Genomic DNA, 23,233 nt, shown 5'->3' with positions numbered 1-23,233 from the left:
AGGCCTAGGTTTCCTCATATGTAAAATGGGGATTAGGCTGAATCCCGTGGGGCAGCCAGTATGTCCCATTTTATCATTTTCTATCTACCTTGGCACTTACACAGTGCTTAGCACATAATAAGTGTTTCACAAATACCCTAATTATTGCTCCCTTTCATAGTTTAATACATATGTTTAATAAATGATATGATCGATTATTGTTGACATCATTTTGCTTTCTATTTAAAAGGAAAATCCATTTGAAAATCTGAATACATGGCTGGAAGCAACAACACATCAGTGATTGAGTTCCTGCTTGTGGGCCTGACAGATCATCTTCTAGACTGTGAGCCCGCTGTTGGTTAGGGACTGTCTCTATGTGTTGCCGACTTGTACTTCCCAAGCGCTTAGTACAGTGCTCTGCACACAGTAAACACTCAATAAATACGATTTATTGATCGTCCAGAATTGCAGATGCCTCTCTTTGCCCTGTTCTTGGTCATTTATCTGATCACTATGATAGGAAATGTGTGTATGATCCTATTAATCCAGATTGACGTCACCCTTCACACTCCCATGTACTTCTTTCTGTGTAACCTCGCACTCTGTGATATCTGCTACTCGACTCTCCTGGCCACTAAAATGCTAATTAATTTCCTTTTGGAACATAAGGCCAGCTCATTTATTTGCTGTGTCTTTCAGAGTTTCTTTTTTGCCATTTATATTACTACTGAGGGCCTCCTCCTGGCTATCATGGCATATGACCACAGTACAGCGATTGTCAACCCCCTATTGTATACAGCTATCATGATCCCAAAGATCTGCCTTCAGCTAGTGCTTGCATGCTACCTGGGAGGTCTTGCACATTTGTTGACACAAACAATTGGATTACTGAGCTTCAATTTTTGTGGACCTAGTGTCATCAATCATTTCTTCTGTGATATCCCCCCTCTCCTGAAACTCTCCTGTTCTGACTCCCACACCAATGAGCTGCTGCTTTTGACCTTCTCTGGAGCCATTGCAGCAATCACCTTAATTATCACCGTGATTTCTTATGTCCAAATTGTCACCACCATCCTCAGGATAGGTTCAGTCAAGGGGAGATACAAAACCTTCTCCACTTGCACCTCCCACCTGACAGCTGTGATCTTGTTCTATGGCTCTCTGTCGTTCAGCTACATTCAGCCCAGTTCCCAGTATTCCCTGGAGCAAGAGAAAGTATCTGCAGTGGTTTACACCCTGGTCATCCCCATGCTAAACCTCCTGATTTACAGCCTGAGGAACAAGGATGTGAAGGAGGCTTTGAAAAGGTCAATAAAGTGGAAAAATTGCCACCAATAATTACATTAAAACCTCCTTTAAGCAACGCCAGTAGTCCCTGTCCCACCCAGAACTCACAGTCTAAATAGGAGGGAGAACAGGTATTAGATCGCCATTACATAGATGAGGAAAATGAGGCACAGATTAGTTGAGTGTCTTCCCCCAGTTTTCATAGCAGGTAAATGGCAGAGCTGGGATTAGAGCTTTGTCCTCTAACTCCGTGGCCTGTGGTTTTTTTACTTGACTGCACTGATTCTCTAGTGAACAATAAATGGGCAACAATGAACAATAAATGAATGAGAATAGTAACACAGATGTTCATAGTAGGAAGGCAAAAATAAATCATAGAAGAGCTCTAGGGTAAAACAGTTTCTGTGTAAACAAGGGTATATAAAGTACAAATTAATGGGTGAACATCTCCAAGATATTAAATCCAACATTTTTCAGGTGATTTCCTGTGAAAACTCTAAACTGTAAGGTCCTCCTCCAGATTGAAAACTCCTTGTTGGCAGGGAATACGTCTACTAATTATGTTGCATTGTACTTTTCCAAGCACTTTGTAAAATGCTGTGAACATACTAAGTGCTCAATGCATAACACGGATTGATTGACTGATGTCCATAACAAAATATTCTCACAGTGTTTCTGCTTTATAATTGCTCTGCTCTCTATTACATATTTGGGGTGTTAGGAATAAGGTTAGTGTTCCAGAACCAAGATCCTGCTATTTCCTATTAGCTATGGCTCTTTCTGTAACTTTATCTTTAATTATGCTGAGAACACTTGTCCAGCTTTGTGCCAAAAAGGAATTGGATAGCCACCCTCTACATGGTGTAACCCTAACTTCCCAAATACCTCACTGCACCAAAGGCAGAATTTATGTCAGGGCTGATGGCCCTTCTTGGAGCAGGCCAGGATAATTTGCACTTTACAAGGCCACTGATGGAGCTCGGGGGTTGGAGGGCTTTATGATGGATGAATCTGTTGGGAATTGCCTCCAAACTGCCCAATGAGCACATTTAAACCTTACACCAAATCAAATGTTTAGTATAACATTCATAACTTCCCTTTCTACTTCATTGTCCTTCCCTCCCTTTTTTCCCTCATTCCCTTCCCTTCACTTCTCTTTCTCTCAATTTCTCTCTCCCTACCATTCGTTCCTTCAGTTCTATTCTTCCTTCTTGCGTAAGGACTGCTCAGAACCTGGTGTAGCTGGCTCTGGGAGAAGCTTCAGGTTTCTTGAAATTATAGGCAAGAAGCAATAACAGAAAGCAACAGGCAAGATACAGAATCATACAGTTGTGAGTAAGCTTCTTCCTTAGATTGGAATTTGAGAGCAGAGATAATGTGTTTTATTTCCTTTTCATAGTTGTATGCTCAATAAATACTGCTTTATATTTTTCAGACTGATACGAGACTTCATTTTCACTTCTGTAAAGAGTGCACTGTAGGTTTCGGCTGTTTGAATTCATTTTTGAAACATGCAGGAACATAAGAAATAGGGAGATCCCTATTGGGATCCAACAGCTTTGGAGCTGAAGATCCCAGGCCTGGGAGTCAGAGAACCTGAGTCTAATCCCGGCTCCCCACTTACTTCCTGTGCAATCTTAGGCAAGTCACTTAACTTCCCTGAACCTCAGTTTCCTCATCTATAAAATGGAGATTAAATACCTTTTCCTTCTCCTACTTGAACTGTATGCCCTAGGAGATACAGGAACTATTATCTGATTGTGTTGTATCCACTCCAGAGTTTAGTACAGTGCTTGACACAGAGTAAATACTTAACAAGTACCCCAATTATTGTTATTAGTATTACTACTATTATTATTTTTATTAGAGAAAAGTGTCCAGGGTGGTCGTGCAGGTAAGGGGTCGGATGGAGAGGATGCATTTGGAATGCTGTGAGGAAATCCAGAAATCTCAAACTCCAGAACTCTGAATGCAGTTACATACTTCCATGTGGGCTGGCGAAGATGCTGTAGCTTGACAGGAAAGAGGACACATAGGTAAATTTTAAGGGTCCTAGAGCAGCTAAATTTGCTCTTTTGGGAGATAACACTCAAACTCTGATTCACCCCAAGACTGAATCCCTGGTGAGCCCTTTATTAGACTCTGTATCCCAGCAGAGGCCCACTGTGACCCAAGGCTCCATGTGGCTCTGTATTGACCTAACAGTCTCTGTTCAGTGAACAAACACACAGGAGAAACCAGTGTGATTTCCAGAAAAGGAATTCTATTGAGACTGATATGGGTGATTCTGGAGGTGGAAGGGTCCCAACTTCTTTTGGAATCCTCAAAAGGAACTAAAACATATTTTAAAAATTCTGTCAAGGATATGGTTGAAGAGGGAAAGAAAGGGACACAATCAGGGAGGTAAGGGTAGCAATAGTCAACAAGTAATAGTATTTACTGAGAGCCTGCTGTGTGTAGAGTGCTACATTAAGCATGTGGAATAGAACAGTGGAGTTTGAAGACAGGATCCCTACCCTCAGAGTGCTGAGAGTCTAATGAGGGAGCACATTCATAGAAGGAAGGGCCATGGTGAGAGCAGGGAAAGAAGGGAGAAAAGGAATCTGTTCTGGGCATGGAATAGGCAGGCTTCCTTTCCTTCAGGTCCCACACACTGCTTCCACACTTTCTCCATCCCTGGGAAAGTGAAGTAGAAGGCAGAAGGGGAGCAGGAATAAGAGTAAGAGTGGAGCAGGGAGACAGCCAAATTCATTAATTCATTCAGTCATATTTATTGAGTGTTTACTGTATGCTGAGCACTGTATTAAGTTCTTGGAAAGTACAGTTCAGCAACAAATAGAGAAAATCCCTACCCAACAATGGGCTCACAATCTAGAAGTGGGGAGACAGACATTAAAACAAGTAAACAGGCATCAATAGCATTAATAGAAATGAATAGAATTATAGATATATGCACATCATTACTAAAATAAATAGAATAATAAATATGTAGATATATACACACGTGTTGTGGGAAGGGGAGGTGGGTAGAACAAAGGGAGGTAGTCGGGACAATGGTGAGGAGAGGTGGAGCAGAGAAAAAAGAGGGGCTTAGTCTGGGAAGACCTCCTGGAGGAGGTCATCTTTCATGAGGGCTTTGAAGGGAGGAAGTGTGTTTCCTTGGCGAATGTAAGGAAGGAGGGCATTCCAGGCCTGAAGTAAGATGTGGGCCAGGGGTAGATGGCCCACAGATGAGAACGAGCCACAGTGAGAAGGTTAGCACCAGAAGAGTGGAGCATGTGGGCTGGGCTTTAGAAGGAGAGAAGGGAGATGAGGTAGGAGGGTGCAAGGTGATCCTCAAAGTTCCAGAAACCCACTTCTTGACACAACCAGGGACAGCGGAGCAGCATGGCATGGAGGATAGAGCACAGTCCTGGGAGTCAGAAGGTAATGGGTTCTAATCCTGGTTTTGCCACTTGTCTGCTGTGATTCTTTGGGAAAGTCACTTCACTTCTCTGAGTCTCAGTTGCCTCAACTGTAAAATGAAGATTGAGACTACGAGCCCCATATGGGACAGGGACAATGTCCAAACCAATTTGCTTTGTATACTACCCCAGCACTTTGTACAACGCCTGACACATAGTAATGACTTAACAAATACCATGATGATGATGATGATGATGATGATGATAATGATGATGATGATGATGATGATTATTGGATCACAAGGCCATGTGCAACTTCCCACAAAGTCACCATGGCAAACTTCCAGGGGAGTCTCCTAAAGCTTTCCAGGGATGACTTGGGGTGGTTAGGGAAGCTTTGGACCACACCCAGATCTTCTGAAGCGCAGGGCCAGATGGATGAGACAGGGTTAGTCAATACTTCTTGCATTCATTCATTCAAATTTACTGAGTACTTACCGTGTACAGAGCATTGTACTAAGACCTTAGAAAGTACAATACAGTAATAGAGAGACAATCCCTGCCCACAAGGGACAGGAAAGGCTGAGCATTTCATCGTAATGATAATTAAAAGAATATCACCTTGTATTTGCATAGATCTTTCATTTCTCCAAAGTGTTTTCACATCAAGCATACCATTTTGTGTATGAAAGACAACTAAGGTAGGGAGAGGTAGCTATTATTATTATTATCAACATTTTAGCGATTAAGAAACTGAGGTATAGAGAGGTTGTGACTTTCCCAGGGCCACTCAACAGGCTAGTGGCAGAGCTGGGACTAATTCTTGTGTGTTCTGGTTTCCAGACTCATGGTCTTCCCACACTTCAAAAACTTCCAGTGGTCGCCCATTTGTTTCCTCATTAAGCAGAATCTCCTTTTCACGGGTCATAAAGCACTCAATCAGCTCGACCCCGCCCTACCTAATCTAACTCAATTCCTGCTACAACCCAACCCGGGCACTTCGTTCCTCAAATGTCAACCTACTTACTGTTCCTGATCTCATCTTTCTCACCAATGACCCCTGCCCTTCTTCTCCCACTTGCTTGGAACTGCCTTCCTCTTGATATTTGACAGATCAACACTCTCCCCATCTTTAAAGCCCTCCTACAATCATATCTCCTCCAAGAAGCCTCCCTGACTAACCTCTCATTTCCCCACCCTGGTCTATGCACTTGGGTCTGTATACTTTACGCATTTTGATATGCACTCTATCTTCAGCTCCACAGCACTCATGTCCATATTCTTATACTCTGCTGTTTCTCCTTTCTGTAATTAATTTTACTGTCTGGCTCTACCACTATATTGTAAGCTCCTTGAGCGCAGGGATCATATCTACCAACTCTACCAAATTCTACTCTCCCAAGAGCTCAATAAATGCCATTGATTGATGGACATAGTACAATCAAGGTTGCTTACAGATTGTACTTGAACTTGCAGCCCCACTTCAGATAAAATCCATTTTTTATTTGGCTCTGCACGTTATGATTTATGTCATTTTATCATTGATAAAATAGATTTCTTGAAGGTGCACCAGATTGGGACTGATGACAAACCTTTTTCTGCGAATAGGAAACGAATCACTAAAATAAGAAAGGAAAATAACAAACCACCAGAGTATTTCCACACTCCAGGGAGGACACATGTCATCAGAAGTCCCACAAGATATTTTAATGAATTGGATTCAGGTTCTGAGCTAGGATTCAGAGCTCTGAAAGTCTTAAGGGACTGTGTCCCCAAATGTCCTTACCTCCAATATTAAGAGAACCTATGGAGTCAACTCACGGCAGAATTGTCTGTCCCATGAAGGGGTTATCCATACAAGGTTCAGAATCTAAGGATTTATGAATTTTGGAAATTACTGTCTGCTTTGGGTGTTATTCTTACATTGCATATTTACAGCCGTATTTGGGCTATTTAAATGTGAAATGAACTTTTTAGAATTTAATTATCCAATTTTGCTCCAAACTAAATAATAAAGTGCAATGAAAGAAGTTGTGATGCTCACTGGCTTTAACGCTCAATACAGGTATGGGTACCTAAGGACCATCTTGCAGATATGCCCTATAGTTACTTTATATGAGAGTGATTTTATTGTATGAGTTCTTATGATAATCAAACACTTATGCAAGTTTTTAAAAAATGATTTATTCAGAAAAATGTGCTGTTATTCTGCAAGTTACTGAAGTTTGTACTATTTCTGGTATTCAGCAATTTTTAGCAGCAAGTGTTTGAGACATTGTAAGAAACCAACCATATGCTTAATGAGTTTATATATTTGTAGGTTCTTTTGAAAAAATTATAACCATAGAGCAAGAAAAATATTTAGCTCTCTTCTAGACTGTGAGCATACTGTTGGGTAGGGACTGTCTCTATATGTTGCCAACTTGTACTTCCCAAGTGTTTAGTACAGTGCTCTGCACACAGTAAGCCCTCAATAAATACGATTGATTGATTGATTGATCACCTTGTATCCCCCAGCACTTAGAACAGTGCTTCGCACATAGTAAAAGCATAACACGTCATTATTATTATTATTATCATTATTATTATTATTATTATTATTATTATTATTCGTCTTTTTGGAGCCCTTCACCAGCTAATTGCTAATCGCCCTGTTTTATACTTCCCTGTCACGTCAGTCCTTCTGCACCGTCCAAGCCCTTAAGGACATACCAGAGTATTTATATATTCATATATGTGGCTTAGTGGAGAGAGCACGGCCTTGGGAGTCAGAGGTCATGGGTACTAATCCCATCTACTCCAATCATCAGCTGTGTGACATTGGGCAATTCACTTCACTTCTCTGTGCCTCAGTTACCTCATCTGTAACATGAGGATTAAGACTGTGAGCCCCACGTGGAACCATCTGATTAGCTTGTGTATCTACCCCAGCGCTTAAAACAATGCTTGGCACATAGTAAGTGCTTAATGAATATCATCATTATTATTACTATTATTCAGTCCTATCAGAATTTTATTTTAGTGCATATCTCTCCTTAAACTTTGAGCCCCACTTGGGATAGAGACTGTACCAAATTGATTACAAATTCCTTAATAATTCTATTATTATTATGGAAGCCTTGGATGTTTAAAGGTAAATTCTAGTTTTAGTTCTCTGTCCTTACTAAGAAACATCCATTTTATATCTATATAGTCAGGTGATTTTTTAAAAAAATATTTGAAATATTTGTTTTCTAGTAAGGTGAATGTGTGCCCTGGATTGGTTAGAAGAGAGCTAGAACTTCCGTCTTTTCAGACATCTGAAGTGGAGATAGGGTCACTGAATCAGATTTCTTTCTAAGCAAAGGTTTCGGGGAAATTTTCTCAAGAACAGAGTCCTAATTTAATCAGAACAGTACTTGACAATTTTTTTAAAAACCAAGTCATATTTTGTTACTTATAAGCAGCCTCAAATAAGCTTTAGAAATAAACTTATTACAGTGATTCAGTTGACAAATCATAACAGTACTGATTATCACCTTACATATACCAGTTTTTGACATAGTAAAACTCATTTGAGTTTTTAAAATCCTCTACCAATGTGATTCAATTCTGCCCACTGGATTTTTTGGCTTTATTAGAACACTTTAAAATTTTCTTTTAAGCTTTTGAACAAACATTTATTTTAAGTGGTTGAATCCCCCATATTTTGTTAGAAAGATGTATAAGTTTCAAACTTGGGGTAGTCTGAGACAAAGCTATCAAAACTTAGAATCTTTGCCTTAGAATTTAGAACTTCATTTGCTGTTCAACTCCCCTCCAAATTGGGAGTCAAGTTGAATTTGACATTTATTTATTTTAGTACATTTAGTCCATGAAAAATGAAATGCTTTTAATTTTACCTTTCTGACCACTTTATAGACTCCTTTTTTTCAGGATTTCAGGATTAAAAAGGAAATCATGGACTATCAGAAGTTTCTGTTCACCCATATGCCCCTGGAAAATGAACGTACCTGATACTTCAGAAGCAGCGTGGCTCAGTGGAAAGATCCTGGGCTTTGAAGTCAGAGGTCATGGGTTCAAATTCTGGCTCCACCAACTGTCAGCTGTGTGACTTTGGGCAAGTCATGTAACTTCTCCGGGCCTCAGTTGCCTCTACTGTAAAATGTGTACTAAGATTGTGAGCCCCCCATGGGACAACCTGATCCTTTTGTAATCTCCCCAGATCTTAGAATAGTGCTTTGCACATAGTAGGTGCTTAATAAATGCTATCATCATTTAGACTTACAGATGAACATTTTGATGTCATGCTTTCAGTTTCAAGAACAGAAGTATGAGTGACAAGGGTGGATAACCCGAAGTTCAACTCTGAAGAATGAAGTAGTAGACTTCTCCAAAATGTTGGATAAAAATAGTTTAAATCTAGCATAACTGCTTGAAAGAAGAACAGTGAGGATCAAATGAATAAAGACCAAGAGATGGGTGAAAGTAAAACAAAACCAAAGACTTTTTAATGTGAATATCTTTAAAAGACTCCCTAAATGGTATACATATGCGTATATATATATATGTATGTATGCATATATACATATATGTATTTCACAAGCAATTTATCTGTAACTGTCTATAAATGTTAATGATACAACTTTCTATTGTATGGGCTCATAAAAATATATGGGATTTTGTAACTGACTAGATCATTAAATGGCTGTAGGAAATCCCACTACAGTAACTGGATTCATTCTTGTGGGATTGAGCCTACAGAAAAGCACAGTCCAACTAGTAGTTGTAGTCTGTACATTACTTGAAGGCAGTGTCTGTGCCTACATACTCTGTTGTATTGTACTCTCCCAAATGCTTATTACAACGCCCTGTACACAGGAAGCACTTAATAAATACCATCAATTGATTTACTGATAGCAGTAACAGTATTTACTGAGAGCTCCCTAGGTGCCCTGGGGCAATATAAAATATCCTTATCCTCTATTTCCTGTATCTGCAATTTATTTTAATGTGTCTTCCCTGTAGAATGGAAGCTGCTTTTGGGCCGGGATCACATCTACCAACTCTACTATATCGTACTTTCCCAGGGTTTAGTACAGTGTTCTGCACACAGTGAACACTTAAATACAACATTGATTGATTGCTATACAAAAGAACCCCAAAGCACAATGAGATTCCACTGTAAAGGTGGATACAGACATAAAAATATTTACAAATAGAATAATCAGAATAAATAATTGAATGAAAATAAACAGAGTAGACTAATGGAAAGAGCATTGGTCTCGGCGTCAGAGGACTTGGGTGTTAATCCTTACTCTGCCACTTTTCTGCTGTTACCTTGGACAAGTCACTTAAATTCTCTTGCCTCAGGTCCCTTATCTGCAAAATGGGGATTCAGTCCCTGTCCTCCTTTCAATTTAAACTGTGAGCCCTATGTAGGGCTTGATTAGTTTCTATCCCAGTGCTTATTACAGTGCTTGGTACATAGTATGTTCTTAACAAATAAAGTTATTATTATTATCATTATTGACAATAATGACAATGACATTGACAATGACATTATTGACAGTAATGATAATAGTAATAATTAACATTCATATGTAAATGCTGAGTGTGGGTATATATAAATATGAAAATTCTAGGAGAAACTGAATCCAGGGTGGCCTGCCTGGGCATACTCAGCAATGTTTGCTCCCTTTGAAACAGAGCTGGGTGGCCCAGCTAGTCTGCCAGTGTGTTCCTATTGTGGTGAGAAACTAATAATATTTATTATTACTGCGGTATTTGTTAAGGGTTTACTTGGTGCCAAGCACTGAGGTAGATAAAAGATAATAGTTAAAGATAATGAGATCAGACATAATCCCTGGTTATGGAAATGTGAATTATTGCTTTCTGCTAGTTGAACAACCTGCAACACTTCAACAAATCTTGATCTTGCATTCCCACCAAGAATGGTCTTTTATTAATTCTTCTTGCTTTTCTGTTTTTTAAAATATCATATTCCCCATTTGGGTTGAATAGTGATTACTGTGAATATTAACTATGGGAATTTGAGTTCTGTCCTGGTGCACATGCTTGGGCTACACCAGCGATAGAGAGAGGTTCCTGCCTTAAAAATGAAGAGGTAACTTTAGTTTGTCCTTTTGCAACAGCTGTAGATGTCTGAAGTAGATTGAGCACTATGTCAACTTGGTCTAATAGGGGTGGGGGGAACTCGTCCCAGTCGTTTTAAACTCATCACACCTTCAACTGGCTCTAGCCAGCTCCAGTTACAAAGGGAAGCCACAGGCAGAAATACCCTCAAAAGTTCCCGAGATGGATAAGATTTTCCCCTGCACCACTGGTTCCACCTCTTCTCTCCCAGTCAGTCATTTAATAATAATTATTGAACATTTACTTTGTGCAGAGCACTGTACTAAGTGCTTGGGAGAATACATGCTGCTTGAGAAGCGGCATGGCATAGTGGATAGAGCAAAGGCCTGGGAGTCAGGAGGAAATGCGTTCTAATTCCATTCCACCACTTGGCAGCTGTGTGGCCTTGGGCATGTCACTTCACTTCTCTGTTCCTCAGTTACCTCATCTGGAAAATGGGGATCAAGACTGAGCCCCATGCAGGACAGGGACTGTGTCCAACCCGGTTTGCTTGTATCCACAACAGTTCTTTCTACAGTGCAGATTAGTACAGTGCCTGGAACATAGTAAGTGTTTAACAAATACCACAATTATTATTATTATACAACAGACAGGCACATTCCTTACACACAGTGAGCTTACATTCTAGATGGGAAGGCAGATATTAACATAAATTTAAAAAGTACAGACGTGCATCAGTGCTGTGGGGCTGGTGGTGGGTGGTGGGGGTGAATACAGGGAACAAGTCAGGGCAACGCAGAAAGGAGTGGGAGAAGAGGACAGGAGTGTCAAGTCAGGGAAGGTCTCTTGAAGGTTAATGTGCTTTCAATAAGGCTTTGAAGTAATTGTCTGTCTTATGTAAGAGCAACAATCTATCTTCATTGGCCTCCCTACCCTTGACCCACAATCCCTCTCTGAAAAGCTGCAAACACCTCCCAACCTGGCCAGAAGAATCTCAGATAAGTGGTGGAAAATGCCAAGATTCCTCAAGAAAGCAAAAACAGGGCTTTCTCCTCTTTCTGGACCCACTCTGGGAGTATGGTCAAGGCACCAATGTAGTTTGATGATTGGGACAAGAACATTAGTTGGGAAAAACTCCTATTCTCCTAACTTTTCTTCATGTCCATCCAAACCACAGTAAACAGATTCAGCTCCTGGGAGTCTAGTTCAAGGTGAATGAAACTCCTTCCCTTCCCTCCCTACCTCTTTTCCTCACTTTCCTTCCTTTCTTCTGATGTTAATATGAGTTATTCATCCCTATAGCTCATACAATTGCTTCAACCTCACTGATGTCTCAAGTCACATGAAAACTCCATTACTCAAGCCCTCCATTCACAGCTGAATGAGAAAAATGTTCTTAAATATAGGATTTTTATGGAAAGATCAAATACAGCATTTTCTGTCAAGGGAAGACCTCCTAATTGGAAGAAGTCACACTGCAGGGGTTTCTGAGAGAGACAGCAATGGGTATTTTCTGAGACACAGCAAGCATGGGCTTGGGAATCAGAGGTCATGGGTTCTATTTCCGGCTCCGCCACTCGTCAGGTTTGTGACTTTGGGCAACTCAACTTCTCTGTGCCTCAGTTGCCTCATCTGTAAAATGGGAACTAAGACTGTGAGCCCCACGTGGGAAAACCTGATTACCTTGTATCCCCCCCAGAGCTTAGAACAGTGCTTTGCACATGGTAAGTTCTTAACAAATTCCATTATTATTACAATTATTATTTCTAAAAGACATCATCATTGATTATCATCAGTGATATTTTTTAAGTGCTTACTATGTACAGAGCACTGTACTAAGAGCAGGGAAGAGTACAATACAAAATTTCCCAGAAAACACAGGCATAGAATTAGCTGGGAGACAAAGCTTCTGTTCAAGGGAGCATGTCACTGATTTTGAAAGATCCAGGGCTGAGTTGCAGGGCATCTTAGTGAAGTCTCTCAGGTTCTCAAATACTTCCTCATTTCTTTTTCCAAGTCCCTTCCTACCTCTAAATTCGTTGTTCCTTATTAATCAATAGCATTTATTGATGGCTTTCTGTGGGTACTCTGTGCTTAGGATAGAACAATAGAGTTATTATCTTACAACTTCCACCCTCATGCATCTAGCCTAGATTTTCCCTTCATTCCTCCCCAACTAAATTCACCAGTCTTCTCCACCTCCTGACCTTGGAATCAGACATGATATTTTCCTCTGTACTCTGATCTCTTCCTTTTCCCCTGATCGAAAACCAGGATAGGGTGGGTAGTGTAGCTCCTCAAGAAAAGGAATCACCTCTTTTACTTCTGTATTTTCTCTCTATGGGCAGGGAAGATGTCTGCTAATTCTGTGGTATTTATCCCTCCCAAATGTATAGGACAGTGGGCTGAATATAGTAAATGCTCAGTAAATACCAACGATTGATTTCTCAAGCATCTAATATTGAACATTGCACACAGTAGATGCTCACAAAATGCTGTTGATGCTGATAATGCAAAGAGCCAAGAAAGTACCTGAGCTGAGCAGGGAGGTATAATCAAAGAACTGTCAAGACTATCACAGTAAGGTGAAGAATACCAGAGGCCCTGGAAACAAGAAAGCAAGTCACTGCCATGGGGTAATATGCAAGTGATGAAGTAGACCATAGTGAAGAGAGGTGACTGTGCAACAGAGTTCAGTAGAACACAGAATCCAGACATCCAAAATGACTTTTGGCAGTTTAATAATATGAAATGACAAGTTAACTAACGTCAAGCCTAGTTGGAGTCTAGTTGGAGGGGATTGTTGTGATATCTAAACTTGAACATGACTGTGATGTTTGTATTTTTTAAAATATCATATTTGTTCAGCACTTACTATGTGCCAGACACTGTACTAATGGGGTTAATCAGGTTGGTTACCATCTCTGTCCCACATCAGACTTACAGTCTTAACTCCCATTTTACAGATAAGGTAACTGAGGCCCAGAGACATAAAGTGATTTGCCCGAGATCACACAGCAGACAAGCGGCAGAAACAGGATTAGAAACAAAGTGCTTCTGATTCCCAGTCTGGTGCTCTACCCACTAGGCCAGGCTGCTACTTATTTTCAAGATCTGCATCCAGCTCCTACAGTCAGTATAATCTATGAACCACACACAATATCAAATGGCAGGAAGAAATTACCAACGATGGGAAACTGAAACTCAGTCAGCACAACAGAATGGTGGTGGTCACAGCAACACAGCTCCCTTGGGTAGGAAATCTATGGCAAATAGTTGAAAAATGATGGTTTGGTGACCTGAAAGGGGACAAACACCCAAGCCAGAAGGGCAGAATGAGCCTTGAAAAGACCTGGGGAAGCACAATCTCTACCAATGGGATATAGTAGTGGAATGTTGGAAGACCACTGTAGTAGTGGCCCATCAGTAAGAAGGGTAGGGTTTGCTCTTCTTTGAGCAAAGTCTTCACAAAGATTAAGATATTAAGAGGCAGGCTTGCAGCATGGCCTGGTGGAAAGAGTACCATCTTGGAAGTCAGAGGTTGTGAGTTCTAATCCTGGCTCCTTGTCAGCTGTGTGACTTTGGGCAAATCAATTAAATTCTCTGTGGCTCAGTTACCTGATCTGTAAAAATGGAGATTAAGACTGTGAGCCCCATCTGATATAACTTGATAACACTGTATCTCCCCCAGCAATTAGAACAGTGCATGGCACATAGTAAGCACTTAACAAATACCATCATTATCATTATTATTGTTAAAACAGGCCTGGATAAGACAGTTAACAAAGTATACATCATACTTTCCGCTGCTGGTGAAAGTCTAAACACCATGCCAACCTCGTTCACTTCAAGTTTATCCTTCCCTGCCTTAACTCACCCCTCTCTTCTTCCAGACAAACCTATTTCTCCTCCCTTATTGACACCCATGCCCATCACCCCCGCCAGCTCTTCCGTACATTCAACTCACTTCTCAGGCCCCCGGTTCCTTCCCCTCCTCCTTCCCTCACCCCCAACGATCTGGCCTCCTACTTCATTAATAAAATTAAATCCATCAGGTCCGACCTCCCCAAAGTCTCTTCCCCCACTTCCCCAACCCCCCGGCTCTCACCACTCTCTGCTACTCTCCCATCCTTCCCAGCAGTATCCTCAGAGGAGCTCTCCTCCCTCCTTTCAAGTGCTACTCCGGCCACCTGTGCTTCTGACCCCATTCCCTCTCATCTCATGAAATCTCTCGCTCCATCCCTTCTCCCCTCCTTAACTTCCATCTTCAACCGCTCACTCTCCACTGGTTCCTTCCCCTCTGCCTTCAAACATGGCCATATCTCTCCCATCCTAAAAAAAACCCTCTCTTGACCCCATCTCACCTTCTAGTTATCGCCCCATATCCCTCCTACCATTCCTTTCCAAACTCCTTGAACGAGTTGTCTACACGTGCTGCCTAGAATTCCTCAAAAACAACTCTCTCCTCGACCCCCTCCAGTCTGGCTTCCGTCCCCTACATTCCACAGAAACTGCCCTCTCAAAGGTCACCAATGACCTCCTGCTTGCCAAATCCAACGGCTCATACTCTGTCCTAATCCTCCTCGACCTCTCAGCTGCCTTTGACACTGTGGACCACCGCCTTCTCCTCAACACGCTATCTGACCTTGGCTTCACAGACTCCGTCCTCTCCTGGTTCTCCTCTTATCTCTCCGGTCGTTCTTTCTCAGTCTCTTTTGCAGGCTCCTCCTCCCCCTCCCATTCTCTCACTGTGGGGGCTCCCCAAGGTTCAGTGCTTGGTCCCCTTCTGTTCTCGATCTACACGCACTCCCTTGGTGACCTCATTCGCTCCCACGGCTTCAACTATCATCTCTACGCTGATGACACCCAGATCTACATCTCTGCCCCTGCTCTCTCCCCCTCTATCCAGGCTCGCATCTCCTCCTGCCTTGAGGACATCTCCATCTGGATGTCTGCCCGCCACCTAAACCTCAACATGTCGAAGACCGAACTCCTTGTCTTCCCTCCCAAACCTTGCCCTCTCCCTGACTTTCCCATCTCTGTTGACGGCACTACCATCCTTCCCGTCTCACAAGCCCGCAACCTTGGTGTCATCCTCGACTGTGCTCTCTCATTCACCCCTCACATCCAAGCCATCACCAAAACCTGCCGGTCTCACCTCCACAACATTGCCAATATCCGCCCTTTCCTCTCCATCCATACCGCTACCCTGCTCATTCAAGCTCTCATCCTATCCCGTCTGGATTACTGCATCAGCCTTCTCTCTGACCCCCATCCTCGTGTCTCTCTCCACTTCAATCCATACTTCATGCTGCTGCCCGGATTATCTTTGTCCAGAAATGCTCTGGGCATATTACTCCCCTCCTCAAAAATCTCCAGTGGCTACTAATCAATCTGCGCATCAGGCAGAAACTCCTCACCCTGGGCTTCAAGGCTCTCCATCACCTCGCCCCCTCCTTCCTCCCTTCTCTCCTTCTACAGCCCAGCCCGCACCCTCCACTCCTCCACCGCTAATCTCCTCACCGTACCTCGTTCTCGCCTCTCCCACCATCAACCCCCGGCCCACGTCATCCCCAAGCTGGCTCTCTTCCTCCCTTCAAGGCCCTACTGAGAGCTCACCTCCTCCAGGAGGCCTTCCCAGACTGAGCCCCTTCCTTTCTCTCCCCCTCGTCCCCCTCTCCATCCCCCCATCTTACCTCCTTCCCTTCCCCACAGTACCTGGATATATGTATATATGTTTGTACGTATTTATTACTCTATTTATTTATTTATTTATTTTACTTGTACATATCTATTCTATTTATTTTATTTTGTTAGTATGTTTGGTTTTGCTCTCTGTCTCCCCGTTTTAGACTGTGAGCCCACTGTTGGGTAGGGACCGTCTCTATATGTTGCCAATTTGTACTTCCCAAGGGCTTAGTACAGTGCTCTGCACATAGTAAGCGCTCAATAAATACGATTGATGATGATGATACTTTTCAACTATTCTTGAATGTCAGAAAAGGAAATCATGAGGTACATCTGTTCATATAAATGCACAGGAAATATTTGGATTTTTCCATTTGATTTTTATATTAAATTTCAGAATTTGGTTAACATTTGTAAACATCCTCATTTTAAAGATTAACTAAGTAGACTAAGCTCTAACTAAGTTCCCTTTTCCTTTTCTTCAACTTCCTTCTGAATCGACCTGACCTGCTCCCTTTTTTCATCCTCCCCTTCCAGCCCCACAGCTTTTATGTACATATCTGTAATTTATTCATTTAGATTAATGTCTATCTCCTCCTCTAGACTGTGAACACCTTGTGGACGGGGAATGTGTTTATGATATTGTTATACTGTACTCTCCTAAGTGTTTGTACCATGCTCTGCAAACAACAAGTGTTCAATAACTATGGTTGACTAACTAGAAAGCAAACACTCCATTTCCAATGCTATTATTCTGCTGCATTTAAATTCAGCATGAATAAGCCTTTTTTATACTAGTGATTCCTCTCAGAGCCCTCTTGACCTCCTGGTTCCTCAGGCTGTAGATCATGGGGCTCAGCATGGGGATCACCACTGTATAAAACACCGAAATCACTTTATCCCACCCCAGAGAGTAATCAGATGCTGACCGCATGTAAATAAATGTTGATGTCCCGTAGAAAAGTACCACCGAACACAGGTGGATGGCACAGGTGGAGAAAGCTTTCTGCTTCCCCTCTGCAGATTGGATTCTCAGGATGGCACCTAATATGCATATATAAGAAAGCAAGATTTCTGAGGAGGTTAATACTCCAAGAAAGATGGCAAAGACAAATAGCACAAACTCATTGATGTAGGTAGCCGAACAAAACAGAGATAACAGTGGGGGAACATCACAGACAAAATGATTAATGGCATTGGAGCCACAGAAGGGTAATCTGAAGGTGAGATAGGTCTGCATGGTGGCAGTTATAAAGCCAACCAGATAGGAGCCGGCCACTAAGAGGTAACAGACGCTCTGGGACATAATGCATGAATAAAGCGGGGGGTTACAGATTGCCATGTAACGATCATAAACCATTGCAGCCAGGAGATAACACTCTCTGCTGGCTGGAACAATTAAAAAATACATTTGGGCAGCACATCCGTTAAAGGAAATGGTTTCATTCTGCGCTGAGGTTGTCTAAGATCTTGAGAAGAACGGTGGAGGAATAGCAGACATCTAAGAAAGCCAAACGACTGATAAAATAATACATGGGGGTGTGCAGTTGAGTGTCAGCTTTAATAACTGTGACCAACCCTGGATTTCCAATCAAGGTGACCAAATAAATCATGAAGAATGTCAGGAAGCCAATGAACTTCATATCTGGATTGTCAACCAGACCCACAAGAATAAATTCGGTCACTGTGGTGTTTGCTGCAGCCAGATCTCCGAAATGTGTGTTTTTCCTCTGCTGGGGTGTGACAGAATCTGGTCAAAGAAATGAAAGCAAAAAGTCTGAGGCTCTCTGATAATTTGCCCCCTGAAAATCACTGAAGTGAATAACTGGTGTAGACAATGAGCGGATTCCTTTTTACCTTCCTGGAGGAAGATCTATCCTTCACTCTGTGAGTCTCTCTCAGGCCCTCAAAACTTGATCCATTGGTGTTATCAACTGTGTAAAACATGGCCTATATTTGTCTCCTCTCTTGGAAATATCTCTAGGTTAACTCAATATTAAACCTACCAGCACTGAAGGTTTTCTCCATCAGTATCAGATGAGGAAACATAAAGCCTGTGTCTCCCATAATCCCACAGTAGAAGAAGAATTATGGACTGATTTAGAGCATCAAGAAGCATACTAGTAATGGATAGTTTTTGTTCAGAATTTTAAAAATTTTATTAAGGAAGAGAAAAACACTAAAATCAAAAGGCAATGTTGCCTCTCCTGAGTGTGTAGAGTGATACCAGGGATCCAGTTTCTTTGGTCCAAATCTGGTTTGTAGGGTGCTCACTCAGCCCTTGTGGGCACCGCAACAAATGTGACACTGTGTGCTGTGGACAATCTACTAGACTGCAAACTGTTTGAGGGCAGGAACCAGGTTACCAGCTCTACTGTACTGTACTTCTCCAAGCACCTATTACAGTGCTATGCAAACAGGAAGAGCTCCATAAAAGCATAATTGATTTCTGAGCTGCACTTTGCCTTTTCACCCTACCACTTATCCAAATCCTGACTCAACTTCGGGGTGGAGGGGTTGGGAATGCCAGTTTTCTGAATTTCCAATTTATCTACGTGCCTGACAGGAGAAGGGAATTCTGGCACGTGCCCCTCTGCTCCTAGGCCAGTGTTTAGAGCAAGATTTAGAGGAGATGGTGCCAGTATCCATCTTCCTTAGGCTCCCTGCAGAAAGGAAATTGGAGTTTCTGGAATCTGGTTAGAGGTTCATTCCTGGGGGTCTGCTGGAGTCAGAGTGGTCACATAATCATGCCCTCCCTGCCCCTTCCATATTCTCTGCCTCTATTCTTGAGGCTAAGCTATCCCTCCATTTTTTAAAAAAATGGTATTTCTTTAATTCTTACTATATACTTAGTACTACTCCAAGCACTAGGGTAGATACAAGTTAATCAGGTCAGGCACAGTTCTTGCCCCATATGAATCTCATAGTCAAAGTAAGATGAATAACAGCTATTAAATCTGCATTTGGAGTTGAGAAAACTGAGGCAGAGAGGCCCAAGGTCACACAGCTGACACGTGACATCCCTCCCATCCCCTTGTAGGGGTTCCTCAAGGGTCAGTTCTTGGTCTCCTACTGTTCTCTATCTATCCTCAGTCCCTTGGGGAACTCATTCGTTCCCACGGCCTCAACTATCATCTCTACATTGATGACACCCAAATCTACATCTCCACCCCTGCTCTCTCTCCCTCCCTCCAGGCTCACATCTCCTCCTGCCTTCAGGACATCTCCATCTAGATGTCTGCCCATAATCTAAAACTCAACATGTCTAAGACTGAGCTCCTAATCTTCCCTCCCAAACCCTGTCCTCTCCCTGACTTTCCCATCACTGTAGGTGGCACTACCATCCTTCCCGTCTCACAAGCCCACAACCTTGATGTCATCCTCGATTCCACTCTCTGATTCACCCCATACACCCAATCCAACACCAAAACCTGCCACTCTCACCTCCAAAACATAGCGAAGATCCACCCTTTTCTCTCCATCCAAACCTCCACCTTGCTGGTTCAATCTCTTATCCTATCCTGACTGGATTACTGCATCAGGCTCCTTTCTGACCTCCCATCCTCTGGTCTCTCCCTACTTCAGTCTATACTTCACTCTGCTGCCCGGATTATCTCTGTATAGAAACGTTCTGGGCATGTCACTCCCCTCCTCAAAAATCTCCAGTGGTTGCCTGTCAACCTACAAATCAAGGAAAAACTCCTCACTCACCGCTACAAGACTTTCCATCACCTTGCTCCCTCCTACCTCACCTGCCTTCTGTCCTTCTACAGCACAGCCCGTACCCTGCGCTCTTCTGCTGCTAATCTCTTCACTGTGCCTCATCCTCGCGTTTCCCACCTTCAACCCCTGGCCCACGTCCTTACCCTGGCCTGGAATACCCTCCCTCCATGCATCCATCAAACTAGCTCTCTTCCTCCCTTCAAAGCCCTACTGAGAGCTCATCTCCTCCAGGAGGCCTTCCCAGACTGGGCCCCCTTTTTTCTCTCCTTCTCCCCTCCCCATCACCACCCTCCTTCTGCCCTACCCGATTCTCCTCCCTACAGCTCTTGTATATATTTGTACATATTTATTAATTTATTTTACTTGTACATATTTACTGCTCTATTTATTTTATTAATGATGTGCATAAAGCTATAATTATATTCATTCTGACAGTTTTGACACCTGTCTACTTGTTTAGTTTTGTTGTCTGTCTCCCCTTTCTAGACTGTGAGCCCACTGTTGGGTAGGGACTGTCTCTATATGTTGCCAACTTGTACTTCCCAAGCTCTAAGTACAGTGCTCTGCACACAGTAAGTGCTCAATAAATACGATTGATTGATTGATTGATTGCCGGCTTGTACTTTCCAAGCACTTAGTACCGTGCTCTGAACACAGTAAGCACTCAATAAATACAGTTGAATGAATGAATGAATGAATGAACGGCAGAATCAGGATAAGAACCCCAATCCTCTGTACTTCCCAAGCAGTACAGTGCTCTGAACACAGTAAGTGCTCAATAAATATGAATTTATTGAATGAATATTGAATATTGCATGAACGGCAGGATCAGGATTAGAACCCCAATCCTCTGACTTCCAGGTCTAGTCTCTTTCCACTAGGCCATGCTGCTTCCCACGTCAACATATCCTCATCATGTAAGCCCTGAAGTACTCTCAACCTCCCATAAAATTGATGTGCTTGTCTTACTTACCCCATCGCTTGCTTGGAATGATGCCATTGTGGGCCAACATTTTGAGGACAGAAATGAGTAGATCGTTTTTCTACTCATCTTCCGTTTTCTTCAACTATCTTTTAGTTTAAAGAGAGCAGTTGTGTGATTTACCCACTACACTTCAGTGCTTCCCATGTTGCCCTTGTTTCAGCCCCAGGATCATTTCACTATCTCAGAGGAGAACAGAGAGGTTCTCTGCTGTTCTCCAGAGTTTCTTAAGATCCAGGGAGTCAATGTACATGCCGTTCCCCCAGCTGGAGGAAACTTCACTTCAGGAGCAGTAACAGTAACATCATGAACCCATGGCAGGAAGCATCGTGACAGACAGAGGTGGGACATTCTCAGATGATCTCTGCTACTCCTGTGTCCTGTAGGCTTCCCAAGAAGAAGGCATTCTGGAATATTCTTCTGGATTTATTTATTTTTTTTTTGTGTGTGTGTGTGTGTGTGTGTGTGTGTGTGCGCATGCGTGCACGCATGTGTGTGTGTGTGTAGAGCTAGAGAGGGAGTTGAAAGTTTGTGTGTAGTTATGAAAGTATGTGTTTCTTCTCTTCACCTTTGCTCTCTATTTTCTCTTCCTTTTTTTCTCTGTGTATCTCACTCCTTCCTGCCATGCTGACTGTATCCCTGTCTTTCTCTGCTTTCTCTGTCCTTTTTCCCAAATCTTAATCTACTGTCTCAGCCCTCATAGAAATTCATTCTGCTACCATTGTAGCTAATGTATTAATTATAATTGTTTTCCCTGAATAAACCTTAAGAAAAGTCTCTGCAAAAGCTATGGTTTCTTTTGATTGTTTTACCTCAATTATTTATGTTTTATCAGTACTGATCCCAAATGGCTCAGGGACAACATTCTATAGTCAGTCAATCAGTCAACACTTATTAAGAGTTTGCTGTGTGCAAAGCACTCTACTAAACTCTTGGGAGAGTACAACAATATAACAGAAATATTTCCTACTCACAAGAAACATACCATTTCTGGGTCCTGGGTCTCTCCATGATGGTCTAAAATTCATATTCTTTATTAAATTATCTACAACCTTACGACTATAAATCAAGTTTAGTTCTTTCAAATGACTGAACAAAGATTTATATAATTTACTCTCTGATTATTAGTAACTCCAACTTCCCTCTGGTGGCGGTGTTCATAGTTACTCTGAGGTGCCTTGGGATTCAAATTCTCCTCATAATCCCACAGTTGCCCATGTACAAAGAAGAAACAAGCACTCCCTTTGGGAAAGAATGATAAATTTTGCTCTTCTTAAACCCTTCCCTTCAACAATTGAAATTTTTATGAAATTCCAATTTATTTTCAGTTTGGTTTCTGCACGACTTTCTCTGCTTTTCAAATACTTAGGGAATTTCTATAGTTGAGTAAGACTTCATTTTCCGGAGCAAAAAACATGTGAATGTGTTTTCTGGGATACTAATTAACAACAAAACTGGAATATTCCCTCTATCTCTTTTTTAATGCTATTTCTTAAATGTTTACTCTATGTCAAGCATTATAGTTCCTGTCCCACATGGGGCTCACAGTTTAAATTGGAGAGAGGAGGATTCAATACCCATTGTACAGAGAAGGTAACTGAGGTGCAGAGAAGAACAGCATGGCCAAATGGAAAGAGCATGGGCCTAAGTCAGAGGACCTGGGTTCTTACCTTGGCTCCACCATGTGCCTGGTATGTGACTTGGAGCAAGTCACTTGACTTCTCTTCGCCTGTTACCTCGTCTGTAAAATCAATAATTCAACTTGTATTAATTGAAAGCTTAATGGCTTTCAAACATAGCAAGTGTTTGGGAGAGTTCAATAAAACAGAGGAGGTAGACACATTTCTTGGTCACGAAAAGCTTACAGTCTAGAGGGCATTCAATACCTGTTCTCCCTCCTTCTTAAACTGTGGAGCCCCTTGTTGGATAGGGATTGTGTACAATCTGATTAACTAGTATCTACCCTAGTGCTTATAACAGTGTTTTACACAAACGAAGCACTTCACAAATACCACAATTACCATTGAGTTTCTTGTCCAAGGTCATACAACGGGGAAGTGGCAGAGTCTAGATTAGAATCCAGGTCCTCTGA

The 23,233-nt window shown here is 42.1% G+C and overlaps 1 protein-coding gene and 1 pseudogene across 1 annotated transcript; one reads left to right on the top strand and one right to left on the bottom strand.

The window, feature by feature from the left end:
• Window positions 1-255: 255 nt before the first annotated feature.
• Window positions 256-1,320, top strand: LOC119922134 (olfactory receptor 1052-like). Its single transcript, XM_038742146.1, has 2 exons — window positions 256-308; window positions 435-1,320. Exons 1-2 carry the CDS (start codon window positions 256-258, stop codon window positions 1,318-1,320), a joined length of 939 nt encoding a protein of 312 aa, XP_038598074.1.
• A 1,147-nt stretch (window positions 1,321-2,467) lies between these two features.
• LOC119922133 lies at window positions 2,468-18,464 on the bottom strand (annotated as a pseudogene).
• Between the last annotated feature and the right edge of the window lie 4,769 nt (window positions 18,465-23,233).

The sequence above is a fragment of the Tachyglossus aculeatus genome, unplaced genomic scaffold, assembly GCF_015852505.1.
Source record: "Tachyglossus aculeatus isolate mTacAcu1 unplaced genomic scaffold, mTacAcu1.pri SUPER_6_unloc_5, whole genome shotgun sequence".
Classification (NCBI taxonomy): Eukaryota; Metazoa; Chordata; class Mammalia; order Monotremata; family Tachyglossidae; genus Tachyglossus; species Tachyglossus aculeatus.
This window is presented reverse-complemented; position numbering and strand designations above follow the sequence as displayed.

Excerpts from the sequence above, each read along its gene's own strand:
- LOC119922134 (XM_038742146.1), top strand. The coding sequence starts at position 256 with ATGGCTGGAAGCAACAACACATCAGTGATTGAGTTCCTGCTTGTGGGC. Across the intron at positions 309-434 it reads TTCCTGCTTGTGGGCCTGAC|TGATCGTCCAGAATTGCAGA; the intron begins AGATCATCTTCT and ends AATACGATTTAT.